The sequence below is a fragment of the Plecotus auritus genome (assembly GCF_963455305.1).
Source record: "Plecotus auritus genome assembly, chromosome: 7".
Lineage (NCBI taxonomy): Eukaryota > Metazoa > Chordata > Mammalia > Chiroptera > Vespertilionidae > Plecotus > Plecotus auritus.
Genome location: NC_137774.1, coordinates 79,934,681 through 79,949,281, shown reverse-complemented (window position 1 = coordinate 79,949,281; position 14,601 = coordinate 79,934,681). Strand labels below are relative to the sequence as shown.

Genomic DNA, 14,601 nt, shown 5'->3' with positions numbered 1-14,601 from the left:
CTTGGAAAACAATCCACAGAGATCATTTAAAAGTTAAAAATGAAAAGAGATATATTGCCTTAGCCTTGCCCACGCTCGACCTCCAGAAAATGCCTGGGTGACTAGGGCCAAGGGCTGGACTTTTCAGTGAAGAAAAAACAGGAGAGTAGGCGAGTCCTCCTAAGTGAATCCAGATCCCAGTTAGGGTGAGCTGAGAGGCTTCCCTGAGCCACTCCCATCTCCACATGCAACACCCAGGAATGACTTAGCACCAAAACACCAACAGAGGAAACGACTGAGGATCCCTGGCCAAGCCTCAGGACTAAACTTCAGAAACACTGAGGACTACCTCCCAGGAAACTCCCTCCCCCTCTCAACCTCCCCACCAAAACCAGCCTCCTCCCCTTGTGGGAGGGAGAGGGGTGGACTGGGCAGGGCAAGCAATGGTCCCCAGATGGGCTCAACATTGCACAAGGGAAGGCTTGCAGGACAGGACAAGGAAGATCTCAAATGATCTAAGAAAATGAAGGGGCTGGAGTATTAAAAAAAAAAAAAAAAAAAAGGAACCAAGGACCAAAGTGGGAAACAAAGTAACTGGGAACAGCGGTGACTGGAACAGCAAACACTGGGGGCAGAGGAATAAGAGGGGCCGGGAAAACAAAGAGGCTGGAGAATTCATAGTCCTCTGCAGATCGGAGCTACGGGGACACGGCGTTCAGGGGTCAGCAAACTAAGTGTTTAGAGTGGACGCTCAGCCTGTGTGGAGACTGGAGTGCCTGGAGACAGAGGGCCTGAGGACGCGGATGACTGAGGAGCAGGGGGAGCCTGAATTGGAACTGGGACTCAGGAAGTCTAAGAGTTAGTTGGACCTGAGACATAGGAGGTCTGAGAAGTGGGGGTCTGGTAACTGGGCAAGGGGTCGGAAGGCTGGGCAGGGCTGGCGGATTGGGGTACAAGTGTCGAAGGGCTGGTTCCAAGAGATGGACAGGAGTCAGGGGACTAGGAGTGCCTGGGCTCGGGACGCCCGAGAACTGCAGGTGACCAGGGCAAGAACTGGGTTGGTTACACGGGGTCAGGAAACTGGGAGCGCTGGGACGGGAGTCTGGGAGCGGGACGTGGGGACTAGGGCCCGAAGTGTGCAGCTGAGGCGGCGGAAGCCGGGGCGGGCGGGGCGGGTGACAGCGGCGAAGCCGCCACTCACCACTCATGGTGCCGCTCTCCGAGCCGGTGCCTGCGCCTTGCCGCTACTGCCGCCGCTGAGCTCCAGACAGGCCGGGCCACTGCGCGCCCCGCCCCGCCCCGCCTGTCCGTCCTCCCGCCCCGCCCCGGAACTGGAGCGTCGCCGCTGTAGCCCCGCCCCCCGACCCGGAACGTAAACAACAACGCCTGCGTGGGGCCGAGGGCCGGGAGGCGGACTGTAGGAGCGGGTGGCCCGGGAAGACTGGAACCTCCTTGGAGACACGTGGTGGTGGTCCGTCAGTGCTGGGGTACAGCGGGATGATCTGGACGCCTCCCCGCCCTCTTGGGCTCACACCTCTGCCGGAAAGCCAGACAGTAAACTAGGAAAGCCCGAGATGAGACGACGCCAGACAGCGCTAGAAGCTGAGAAGGGAAAAGAATAATGGGCCAAAGCGTGGGGACAGGGGAGATGGGCAGTCCCAGAGGGCCTCTCTGAGGAGACGACTTTAGAGCTGAGACCTGCATGATAAGGAGACAGCCGGGAAGATCTGCAGGAAAGGAACAAGTGCAAAAGGCCCTGCCTAGAGGGATTGGCTGGAGGGAGAGGGTGAGTGAGAAAGGGGTAGTCAGAGGTTAAGAGTTGGGTGGAGGTGGGGGAAAAAAATCAAAACTGGAGTAGCAATACTCATATCTGACAAAATAGACTACGATCTGGAAACAGCCCAAGTGCCCATCAGCAGATGAGTGGATAAAAAAGCTGTGGTACATTTATACCATGGAATACTATGCAGCAGTAGAAAAGAAGAGTCTCTTGCCCTTTGAGACAGCATGGAAGGACCTGGAGAGTATTAAGTCAGTCAGAGAAAGACAAGTATCACATGATCTCATTCCTGTGGAATCTAATTAACAAAATAAGCTGATAAAGGGAGTGGATCCAGAGACCTGGAAGCTTGGATCTCAGAGGGAACATGGGGCTGGGTGGCTGGGTGGAGGTAATCATCCAAAGACCTTCTATGCATATATGCATAATCCATGGATGCATACAGTGGGGAGGTGAGGGCCTGGGGCGGAGGTTGGGGGAGTGGGGATGATGGGGGGAAAAAGGGGACTTATGTAATACTTTCAACAATAAAGTTTAAAAATAAAGAGTTGGGTGGAGGGCCTTGCAAGCCATTGTAAGGAGTTTGAACTTTTCAACCTAACTCTTAAGTAATGTTAGCATAAGAAACATTCAAACCTGTAAAGAATTTTTATGCGTTTAGTTGAAGCAAACTGTCAACAACTGCTGGGAAGCAGGATCTCAATGTATTGAGATAATGCTCCAGAAAATGGCAGTTTTTCACTAATTCTTATAAATTACCATCAAAGGAGGAGAGTAAGTGGGTTACGTGAACTCCATTGGTGCTAGATTAGGGAAGTGGTAAAAAGCAAAGCGGGAAAACCTTTGGGATTGGAAAAAAGTAAACTGATAGACACATGCTTCTTTTATATAGGTGGGTATAGGATAGTTCAGTCAACAATTAAGGATAACAGTAACAATGAGGGAATTTGCACATTGATTGTGCCCTAAGGGGTCTGGAAAAGGGGAAGGTACAAGTTACTGGTGACATTCCAAAGGTATGTTATCTAGATGCAAAAAAATTAAAAATGGAACTCCCATTCGACCCAGTAATCCCACTTTTGGGAGTATATCCCAAGAAACCAGAAACACCGATCAGAAAGGACATATGCACCCCTATGCTTATAGCAGCACAATTTATAATAGCTAAGATTTGGAACAGCCTAAGTGCCTATCAGCAGATGAGTGTATTAAAGAACTGGTACATCTACACAATGGAATACTACACTGCTATAAAAAAGAAGGGACTTTTACCATTTGCAACAGCATGGATGGACCTGGAGAGCATTATGCTAAGCGAAATAAGCCAGTCAGAGAAAGATAAATATCACATGATCTTACTCATATGTGGGATATAATGAACAGCATAAACTGATGAACAAAAATAGATTCAGAGACAAACTCTGAACAGACCCTCCAACCTCAGAGAGAAGGCAGGGAAGGGGGGAGGGGTAAGATATCAACCAGATGACTTGTATGCATGCATATTAGCATAACTAATTGACACAGACACTGGGGCGGTGAGGGCTTGTCCTTGGGGGACAGGAGCGGCTGCGGCGCGGGGGCGGGTGGGGGGGGGGGAGGTGGGGGGTTCAATGGGGGCGGGGAGACATATGTAATACTTTAAACAATTTTTTTAAAAGACTAAATAAGCTCAGTTAAGATCAAAGTTGATCTCTGTCAGGGAAGATACCAACCTAGGATATGACTACCCTCTATAAACTGCTTTTTTTAAATATATTTTTTTATTGGTTTCAGACAGGAAGGGAGAGGGAGAGAGAGATAGAAACATCAATGATAGAGAATCACCCATCAGCTGCCTCCTGCACGCCCCCTACTGGGGGTTGAGCCCACAACCCAAGCATATGCCCTAGACCGGAATCGAACCTGGGACCCTTGAGTCCGCAGGTCAACGCTCTACCCACTGAGCCAAACCAGCTAGGGCTAAACTGCTTTTTAATTTAAAGTTTTAATTGCAGACCATCACTTGTGATTACTTTAGGTCTCTGAATTTGCAAGGCTGCCACAGAGGCCTTCCCTGCTTTAGTCAGGTTGGCATGTGGCTCCTTTTCATTCACAGTAGTTAAGGGAATAGAAAGCCATTGCAAGAATTTAAACAGAGAAATGACACAATCTGAATTAGGTTTTTAAATGATTATTCTTAGGGTTTGAGAATGAATTGTGGAGAGGAGGCAGCTGGTTAGAGGGGGCATCGCAATTGTCCATCAAGAGATAATAGGGCCTGGGGCTAACATGGTGGCAGTGGAGATGAAAATAGATCATCATGTGTGAACACATGTTCACAACAGTCTTAAAAATCCATTTTACTGCCCCATTTTACAGGTTGGGGTTAGGGGACCAAGAAATATTGAAGGAGCATTTGCTCAATGTGTTTGCCTGCATCCCAGAGTAAAAAAGTACCTTTTCCGTCACAACTCAATACACACATGCTTACATTTAAGTAACTAGCACAACAATTCTGAACTTAATGTGTTCTCTTGTGCTTTACTTTTTTTTCCCCTCAGGGAGGGGAGGGGGGAGGGTGAAGGGAAAGGGAAGGACAGGGGCATGCTCCTATAAGGGAGAGCCTACTTTTTTTTAAATGCTGACTGAGAGGATTGATCCACTGAGTTGCGGACCAAGCCCCACTGAGAAAAGGAGCCAGAATTCCAGCATGGCCTTTCTGCTACATTGCCTCTCAAAACTTAATCTCTGGCCCTGGGGATTTACTTTTGGACTCAGCAGAGGTCAAGAGCTCTTTGGAGAATGATGCTCAGGATCATCTATAACAAGGGTGGGCAAACTTTTTGACTCGAGGGCCACAATGGGTTCTTAAACTGGACCGGAGGGCCGGAACAAAAGCATGGATGGAGTGTTTGTGTGAACTAATATAAATTCAAAGTAAAGGAGCGGAGGGGAGAGCAAGAGAACCGGATAGAACAGCTGGATCCGGCCCGTGGACCGTAGTTTGCCCACGGCTGATCTATAATAATAAAAGGGTAATATGCTAATTAGACTGGACGTTCTTCCTGACGAAGCTGGGCCGGAGCAAAGCCACCCGGGTCCCAGGTCCCAGGTGCTGGAGGGGAGCCAGTGCTGGCAGCCGGGGGAAGGAAGGCCTATTCTTGCACGAATATTCGTACAACAGGCCTCTAGTTTTTTTTAGAATAGTGAAAAAGTTGCCCTATCCGGTTTGGCTCAATGGATAGAGTGTTGGCCTGCGGACTAAAGGGTCCCGGGTTCAATTCCAGTCAAGGGCACATTCCCAGGTTGCGGGTTCAATCCCCAGTAGGAGGCATGCAGGAGGCAGCTAATGGGTGATTGTCTCTCATCATTGATGTTTCTATCTCTCCCTCTCCTTTCCTCTCTGAAATCAATAAAAATATATTTTTATAATAGTGGAAAACACCAAAGCCCAACTACAGTAGAATAGCTAAGCAAACCATGGCCCACCTCATAAAGAATCTCTGCAGTAATTGAAAGTTAATTATAAAGATTATGAGAAAGTAGGAAAGGCCACTGATAAGACATTAAGTTTAAAAAAGCCCCATGCAAAATGGTCTGTACACCATGATGACAATTTTGTCAAAATACAGCCATGTGTAGGGAGAATTTAAAAATGAAAATAGTTGTCAGATGGATACTAATCGGGGTAATCACTTTGTCAGTTATCTGAATGTCTAATCACTATGTTGTATACTTGAAACTAAGATAGTTCCACTGTAGTTGAAAATACTTGTGTGTTTGCTTGGTGGGGTTGTTTTCCCATTTTCAAAATTATACTTGACAGTTGTTCCTTTGTTATTCTAGTTAAAGAGTGGATGTGTCTGAACCCTCCCATAGAAAACCTAGCTTAGGTCTGCCTGCCCCTTGTAACCTGTGGTAAGCTATCACATACCTGTTTCATGGAGCTGTGATGAGGATGCTGTGTTATGCTTTCTCATAGCACCCTGCACCTTTCCTTCATATCACTTGATGCAGGATATGTTATTGAAATTGTAGTGTGTGCTTAATGTTTTCTACCCCCTGCCACCCCCAAGTGTTATAAACCCTTCTTCCCGAGACTTTAACCTGGTCCTGAAAGACCAGGAATCAAAAGCCTAACATCAACTTTTTAAAAAATCTAAATTCATTGAGGAGGTTATACCAGGTGTGAGGGGATAAGGAGCAGCTAGGAGCAATATAATAGTAAAGGAGTATGTGCCTGCCCTCAGAGAGACTCAACCTCAAAGGAACTAATAAAAATCATCATAGCAGTGTGACTAACCAAATTGCTTATTATGATCCAGATACTTTTATGGGGAAAAATGTGTGTTTATGTAACATACAGTAGTTAAGTAACTTTCTTATAGTCACCCAAGGTCTATCACCTTCTAACAGAGCCAGGATTCAAACCCAGGCAGTTGGGCTCTAAGAGCCAGTGCCTTAACCACTATACTGGTTTGTCTCCTGTGGCCCTCAAGGGCCTGAAATGGAGCCATGATGGGTCCCAAATGGGTAAAAAGATCCCGCCAAGGTTCCCCATATCTCAAGCCTGGCCCAAAAGCCACAGAGCCCCAAGACCTTGAAGATCAATGCTGTGGTGCCAGTGGGCATCTTAATGATCAAAGTCAATTGATTATCACAGTGCAGCACCTGTTGCATAGCCTTTCCATAAGGAGCTTTGCACAGCTCCAAAACTTTTGCTCAACCCCAAAGGAGGAACCCTCCCCCTATAATGACTAAAACTGTAACCCAAATAGATGGGGAACTCAGAAATGGAACTAAGTTGATGTGAAGAGAAAAAAAAGAAATAGATCAAGATGTCTGGGTTTAAATCGTGGCTTTGCCATTTACTGGCTATGTTACTTTGCTCTGCCTTAGTTTCTGTCATCATCTGTAAAATGGAGATGATGGTGGTCCACCCACCTTGTAGTTTGTTGTATGTAATTAAATGAGTTAGTACAGGTAAAGCACTTAGAACAGTCCCTGCACATTAGCAACTATGTAAGTGTTAGCGATCATTATTACCTGCATTTGGGTCTGAAAATTATACCTAGTAAACTTTTATCGCCGTTTGTAATTCTACCCATACTTATATGATTATAATAATGCCTGAGGCCTCCGGTAGGCTGGAAACTCACAAGGTCATTGCACACTGAATTAGCACAGCTGACTCTAGGCTTCTCCTGTCTACAGAAGTATGCAAAATAACCTTGCTTGCTTTTAACCATAAAGAGGAGAATTCACTCTGTTCTGAAGTGCATATGTGCATGTATAGGAGGGAAGTGGTCCAGCCGCAGAAAGGTGTCACTATGGGATCTACACATTGCAGTCCTTTTTTTCAGTGAGTCAAGAATTTAATCATTGAAGCCAATGAAGTTTCCACGGTTAAGCTCCCAACAGTAAGACAGAGAAATATATCTAACATAATGATTTTCTAGAATTAGAGGACAGAAAGCCTATGGGCCACTGATAACAATCATCCTAAAGAGACCTGATACACCATCCCTTGCTCTGACAAAAGATTTTCAAAGTAGCTCTGCATCACTCAAAATGGTTAATTATCTGGTGGAAATGGATTTCTCCATCCTTGTGAGACTCTCAGCAGCTAGCAGGCCACTGCAGTAGTCGTTCGTTTTCGTGGTGACAAGGATGGTTGCGCCTTCCTCCATTGCCGGGAGTGGAAAGAAATGGTCAGAATCGACCTTTGGTTGGCTCTTGACACAGTCTTCACAGGTACAGTCTTCTACTGTGTACTCCAGGCTTCTAGAAAGAATTTCCTCACCGGTCCTGCTATCTTTTCCATCATCCAGGTCAGCATTCGCCTCGTTCTGGAGAGGTGTTCCTGATTACACAGAAACAGAAAAGTTAACCTAAACTCCCCAGGGGTTGTGGTCGTGACAGTCTTAGCAGTACAGCTCAGGTTGAAAGCCGTGCCAGACAGATCTTTCCCTACAAAACAAATGAGTGTGTCCTACTCTAGAAGTCAGGAACTAACAGGACACAAGAGGCTCAAAGACATGCTTTAGGGCATAGAGTGTTTTTATGTGTTTGCTTATGTTGACCCACATTTAAAAACCAAGTGATTGCCCTGGCCCCTGTGGCTCAGCTGGCAGAAGTCTTGTCCGTGCACCAAGAGGGGGCAGGCTCAATTCCCGGTGTGCGGGAGGCAATCAATAGATGTTTCTCTCTCACATCAATGTCTCTTTCTCGCTCTCGCTCTTGAATTAAAAAAATAAAAGTATTTTTAAAAATCAAGTGATTTTACATACAAATCTAGACTGGCCTCAATCTTATTTTACACAAATTACCATATGTTACAGCACACCAAAATCAGCCTATGGTAACACATTAGAATTCAAAGTAAAGATGCTTCTCTTTTCACATTTTGTGTCATATTAAAAAATTTTAATGACTCTCCATGATCACATAAGGAAGGAGTCTCCATTATGCCCCCACCATATGCCTGTGAAGATGTTTTACTATTTCCCCTACCTTCCACAGTATAACCCCATCTTCCAAAACATCACACTTAGAAGTCCTTCCCCACCTGTTTCTCAAATTCCAAGCAAAACAAAAATAAAAATGAGTAAATTATATAGGACAACCATTTACCTCTCCTTATGCACAGGAGAGTGAATAGGGTGGATGCTTTGCAGATTATGCACAAAAATGCAGAAAGAAATAGGGCAGGGGCTGCAGAGTGTTTGGGAATCAGATCGTAAGCAAAGGTGCCTCAGAAGTAGTTTTATCTTAAGAAGCCCTTAAGACCTTGAGGGTGTTAAGGAACAATCACTTCTCTGGGAACATTCAGTCCTCTGGGACTGGGTCTCTACTGATTATAAAGATGCTAATCTTTGAGATGATTGCTTATGTAATCCAGGAGCAACTGGTTATTCAGTGCTAACATTTTTCAGCAGTAAAATGTTCACCCAAGCAATAACACATATTCATATTAAAAATGTGGCCACGGAGCATGCCAAATACACTTTTCCTGGTAGTAGCAGACCTGGCTAGCAGTGACATTTAGTCAATGTGTGAATTTTGATCAAAAAGATAACGTTTCCCAAGAAAGCCTCGGTAATTCAAAAGAGTGATTTTCAAGGGAAGAACACGGGAGAACACTGACACTGTAGGACACCTGCAAAGAAGGTGTAAACACAGGAAAGAAGACCGCTCCCTTCTACCAAGACGTGCATTTGACATATCTGTCCTCTGACGCACTCAAAAGGGCTCCAACCTAATGAAATCTTCAGTGTAAAAAGAAGAAAGAGGAACTGAAACTCGCAAAAGCCACCTCTGGGAAACAGATTTCTAAGATTGGCCACCAAACTAACCTGTGCTTTTAAATTTGTCCTTTGATGGTTCAGAGCTCATCTTCCTTAGCAAGATCATCAGCGCGAAAACTGTCAAAGACACCAGCAAGCTCAGGCCCAAACAGGTCCAGAGCATGGCATTTGTTCCTTTCCCTGAGTTAAAAGCAATGTCAGAGAGAGAGAATGAACTGGTAACATCGACATCAAGTAAACATTATTTGCTTATCCAATTCCCCTCATTCATCAGCATTGACTTTCCAGTTCTAAATAACACTTAATTAGAAGAGTTGATAAAATACTGGGTTGCTAACAGTGCTGAATAAAATTGAGTTCAGCTCTGAATAATTACTCTATTCCTCTTGGCATTTAAATAACGGCCTCATTAACTTTCCCTTTTTGGATTCAGAATATTTCACCACCTTCCCTGTAATGTTTATTCGTTGAATAAGCACTCAGTATAGAGAGAATACTTTACTGCACACCAACGAATAATTGTTCAAGCAGTAGTACTTACTTGTATTACAGTAACGCTGACATATGAGAGGAGGGGTATTAGAACACCGAAGGAGACACGGTTTGCAAGCATTCAGCAATCTGTCAAAATATTCATTTTGGAGGCACTGCTGAGCCATCTGGAACTTGATCACAAAAAGAAACAAAGAAACTACAGAGAGAACCGCATGGAAAGACAAATAGAATCTCTTCAAGAATTCCCCAGCAAGTGGAATGAGAGCAGCTACAATGTCCAACAACTTCGAGGAAATAAAAGAAGCTCACATAGATGGCTCTGGGCTTATAGGGGATGCCTCTCTGTACTGCGGCCAAGGATTTGAATACCAACTCTAATTCCCCTTTTGTAGTTTGAGGCTTGGGTGGGGTAAGAGATGGAGTGTCAATATGAAGGGCAAGCCGTACCTGAAACAGAAACTGCTTATTTATAGTGACAATGTCTCAGCCAGGTGACAGTTGCAAGACGCAGACAAGCCTGAGGCACCAGGCAGAAGGTTCTATAACCATGTTCGGTGCATCTGTTTATGAGCTGAGCTGTGTGACAGGCCCCAGGGAGCTAGGTAAGACAAAGCCTGTGCCCCTTAAAAACATACAATCTAACAGAGGGGATCGAAATTCACACATGGAACCCCAAAGCATAGTTGGAACTGATGGAATGTGAAAGAGGGAAAGGGGTATCAAGCACGCCTACCAGGTTGTGAACCTAGGCAGAATTCCAGAATTCTGACCGAAAGAGAGAAGTATAGGGTAAAAGCTAAACTGGCCTGGGGGTTGAAGAGAAAGATAAGTTTGGAGTATTTTTAAATTTCTTTTTTCCTTTCTTGATTTTTAGAGAGAGAGGAAGGGAGAGGGTTAGAGAGAAACATCATTGATCGGCTGCCTCCTGCATGCCCACTACTCGGGATCAGGCATGTGCCCTGACTGGGAATCTAACCAAGACCTCCTAGTTCATGGGTCGACGCTCAACCATTGAGCCACACTGGCCGGGATAGCACCTTTTTTTTTTTTTATGAAGGACTTGACCCTTGAAGAGAGTTTGGACTTGGACGTTGATCAAAACCTTACATTCCTCTGGGGTCCAGGCGGAAGCCTGTGTGGGGTAGCCAGGAGCTGAAAGGGCTGGCCCAGCAGGTTCCACTCCCTCAAGCTCCAGTCAAATAGGACTTTTGGAAGGCAGGTAAAGGCACACAGGAAAAGCATGATTAGAGAAAGAGGAGGACAAAGATTATCTCGCCGCTGAAACCGGTTTGGCTCAGTGGATAGAGCGTCGGCCTGCGGACTGAAGAGTCCCGGGTTCGATTCTGGTCAGGGCATGTACCTTGGTTGCGGGCACATCCCCAGTGGGAGGTGTGCAGGAGGCAGCTGATCGATGTTTCTCTCTCATCGATGTTTCTAGCTCTCTATCCCTCTCCCTTCCTCTCTGTAAAAAAAACAATAAAATATATTTTTTTAAAAAAAAGATTACCTCGCCAAAACAGCCAGGCAGAAAGGGAGTTTCAGGACAGGATGGGTAGTGAGGGTCAAAGTCTATAGAAAAGTCAGGTGAAACGCTAAGGTCATTGGCAGCCTTTGAGTGTGTCAGTGGATAGAAACCATATTGTAGATATTTAGAAAGTAGAGAGAAAGAGGAGGCAGTCACCCTAGCCGATTTGGCTCAGTGGATAGAGTGTCATCCTTCAGACCAAAGGGTCCCGGGTTCGCTTCCGGTCAAGGGCATGTATCTAGGTTGCAGGCTCCACCCCAGCCCAGGCCCTGGTCAGGGCTCGTTCAGGAGGCAACTAATCAATATGTTTCCCTCACATTGATGTTTCTCTCTGTCTTTCCCTCTCTCTTTCACTCTCCCTAAAAATCAATGGAAAAATATCCTCGGGTGAGAATTAAAAAAACAAACAAGAGGAGGCAGTCAATGTGGGCAATGCCTGGGAAGTCTGGTGGAAACTGGAAGAACAAAGCTTTGATAACTCTTGAAAAAGAAAGCACTGTAGGCAGGGGCGGGGGGGGGGGGGGGGGAAATCAATCAGGGAAAAAGGAGACATATGTAATACTTTAAACAATATTAAAAAAATGAAAGCAGTTGTTTTTGACAGATGTGCTTACTTAGGTGCCTGAAGTCACATGTACCAGGTACAAGGGTGTTCACTGCAGTATTATTTGTATTTGCAAAAGCCTGCCCATCAATGGGGGCCTCGGAGTGGAATACTACACAGCCATCAAAAGAATGAGACGGTGGGGGGGGCAGGTAAAGGCATGTACTGGGGGGTAGGGGAGGCCGGGGGGGAGGTCAATGGGGGGGGGGGAAGGAGTCATATGTACTACTACTTATAATACTTCAAACAATAAAAAATAAAAAGAATGAGACAGAAGTGTTTTGGGTTTTTGTTTGTTTTTATTAATCCTCACCTGAGGATATTTTTCCCATTGATTTTTTAGAGAGTGGAAGGGAGGAAGGGAAGTGGAAAGAGAGAGAGAGAAAGAGAAACATCAATGTGAGAGAGACATCAATTGGTTGCCTCCCTTACCTACCCCAACCGGGTCCGGGGAATGAACCTGCAGCCCAGGTAGATGCCCTTGACCTAAACTGAACCCAGGACTCTTCAGTCCACAGGTCAACACTCTAACCACTTAGTCACACCAGCCAGGGTGAGACAGATGTGTTTTGATATGAGCGACACATCACTGAGCAGAAAATGAAAGGTACTGAACAGTGTGTATAATCTGCTCTTCTGTGTTTACAAATAAAATAGCTTGGGTTTGTATATAGAGACATAAGCACAGGCTAGCTACATCTGGAAAGATACACAGCACGCTGATAGTAATTGCTTCTGGCAAGAGATACAAAGCAGCACAGGGAAAAGACTACATTGAAAAATCTTTGGTACTATTTGAATACTTTCTTAAAATTGATTTCTTAGAGAAACACCAATTTGTTGTTCCACTTATTTATGCATTCATGGAACCTGAAACCTTGGCATATCAGGACACCACTCTAACCAACTGAGCTACCTGGCCAGGACTGAATAATTATTTTTTAATAATAAGGATTATTTTTAAAATAAGAATCATTTTTTTAAAGGGTGGTGTCTTAGTCTGTTCTGACTGCTATAAAAAATACCATAGACTGGGTGGCTTAGAAATAACAGAAATTTATCTCTCACAGTTCTGGAACCTTCAAGTCCAAGGTCAAGGTACCAGCAGATTTGGTGTTTGGTGGGAGCCCACTTCATAACCATCTTTTCACTATAATCTCACATGACAGAAGGGGCGAGAGATCGCTCTGGAGCCTCTTTTATAAGGTCATTAATCCCATTCATAACGGCTCCACCCTCCTGACCTAACACCTACCAAAGGCCCCCACCTCCTATTACCATCACGTTAGGGATTGATTTTCAACATATGAGTTGGGGGGTGGGAATGAACACTCAGGCTATAGCGGGTGGGAACTTCGAGGAGAAAAGGAAGTAGAGTGAAAGGAAGGTTTCCTAAGGCTGAAAGCACACACTAAGACTAAGGAAAAAAGAATAAAGAGTAAAGATGTCACGCCCTAACCGGTTTGGCTCCGTGGATAGAGCGTTGGCCTGGGGACTGAAATGTCCCAGGTTCAATTCTGGTCAAGGGCATGTACCCAGGTTGTGGGCACACCCCCAGTAGGAGGTGTGCAGGAGGCAGCTGATCGATGTTTCTCTCACATTGATGTTTCTCTCTCATTGATGTTTCTCTCTCATTGATGTTTCTTTTTTTTTTTTTTCACCTCAGAAATGTTTAATGCCACGGAGAAGTCCAACGCCTGCAGAGAGCTGCAGCGCCCCCTGCGAGCCTGGAGGCCTGCGCAAGCCCGGGGAGCGAGCAACTTGCTGACACCCTTTTATCTTCTGTCCTAAATGTCTGAGATTGATCCCCACAGATCCGGGAAAGAACAAGAGGAAGTGGGAAAGGGTAGGAGGAGGGTGGGTCTCTTCAGGGCATTCTTCCTGCTTCGGGATCATGACTCATGCAGCAGACCCAGCAGACCCTGGAGGGACGAGTCCTCGGGTTGTGCGAGGAGCGGAGGGAGGCTCCATCATTTGGGGCCTTTTTTCAGTATGACATTGTCATACTCGGTTTCCTGCGGCAGGCCAGAAGCAGGGAAGTCCTGCCCCACGGGGTAGCTGTGCTGGGGGCCGCTGGGGTCTCCGTTGGCTGTCGCCTGCCTCCTCCAGGCCTCACCCCGGGCTTCCTGTGAGCTGTCATACAGGGACAGGACTGCCACACCCTCGGGCTCATCATATATGTGGTCGGATCCTGAAGGCCGGTGCTCCTCGATGCTGTCATACAGAGGGTCAACCCGGGGCTGGGGAGGGACCACCAGGATGCCCCGCAGGCTCTTCCCCAGGTTCCGGGCCACCGCATCGAAGGGCACTGTGTATTCCCGCTCTGGGCCACGTGGCCCGGGGGTGAGCGCAGGGGCGCTGGTTGAAGGTGGTGGCAGTGAGTCGTGGGGCCGGGAGTACGGGCTCTCAGGCAGGGGCAGCACTGCTGGGGCTGGGGCTGGGGCTGGGGCTGGCTGGGTTTGCGGCCCAGCGCGGGGCACATTCTTCTGGGCAGAGATGGCCTCTTCCAGGGCCAAAAAGATCTCGTTGCCCTGCCGGGTTTCAAACTCAAAGTTGCCCTTTCCAGAGACTCACCACCGCCCTGCCTCGAAGGAAAAGGTTACCTTGTCGCGCCCAAAGCGCCGCAGGAACCTGTAGGGCCAGTCAAACAAAAGGGCACCCTTTCCAGTCCGGAGGGTGTAGGACCCCCGGAGCCGGCATCTCATCGATGTTTCTAACTCTCTATCCTCTCCCTTCCTCTCTGTAAAAAATAAATAAAATAAAAAGAGTAAAGATGTCAGACACCAACCTGGGCAGAATCTGGGACAGGGTGAGGCCTGAAAACGAAAAGCACTGAAGGAAGTCTTTCCCCAGGTGCACTCACTGGGCCTTAAGAACACTGACGCCCACAGAGGTTATTTTTTTATTTATTTTTATTTTTTTATTGATT

The 14,601-nt window shown here is 46.4% G+C and overlaps 2 protein-coding genes and 1 pseudogene across 6 annotated transcripts in view; all 3 read right to left on the bottom strand.

The window, feature by feature from the left end:
- The window catches only part of SNX29 (sorting nexin 29), a 580,852-nt gene extending 579,558 nt beyond the window's left edge, over nucleotides 1-1,294 (bottom strand). For 3 of the 4 annotated variants that reach the window (XM_080678988.1, XM_080678984.1, XM_080678986.1), the window contains exon 1: nucleotides 1,181-1,284. Coding sequence is in view for 1 of the 4 variants with exons in the window: in XM_080678985.1 (XP_080535111.1) it covers nucleotides 1,181-1,187 (7 nt within the window). In the remaining 3 variants the exon portion in view is untranslated. Of the gene's footprint in view, nucleotides 1-1,180 lie in introns of all 4 variants that reach the window. The other variant, XM_080678985.1, reaches the window with a different exon arrangement.
- A 5,807-nt stretch (nucleotides 1,295-7,101) lies between these two features.
- Nucleotides 7,102-9,707, bottom strand: TNFRSF17 (TNF receptor superfamily member 17; the record flags this gene model as incomplete). Its single annotated transcript, XM_080677452.1, has 3 exons — nucleotides 7,102-7,604; nucleotides 9,097-9,263; nucleotides 9,562-9,707. 3 exons carry the CDS (start codon nucleotides 9,705-9,707, stop codon nucleotides 7,321-7,323), a joined length of 597 nt encoding a protein of 198 aa, XP_080533578.1. The 3' UTR covers nucleotides 7,102-7,320.
- A 3,935-nt stretch (nucleotides 9,708-13,642) lies between these two features.
- Nucleotides 13,643-14,377, bottom strand: LOC308252699 (docking protein 2-like; annotated as a pseudogene). The gene has a single exon. The product of its transcript is annotated as a docking protein 2-like (transcript).
- Nucleotides 14,378-14,601: the final 224 nt, after the last annotated feature.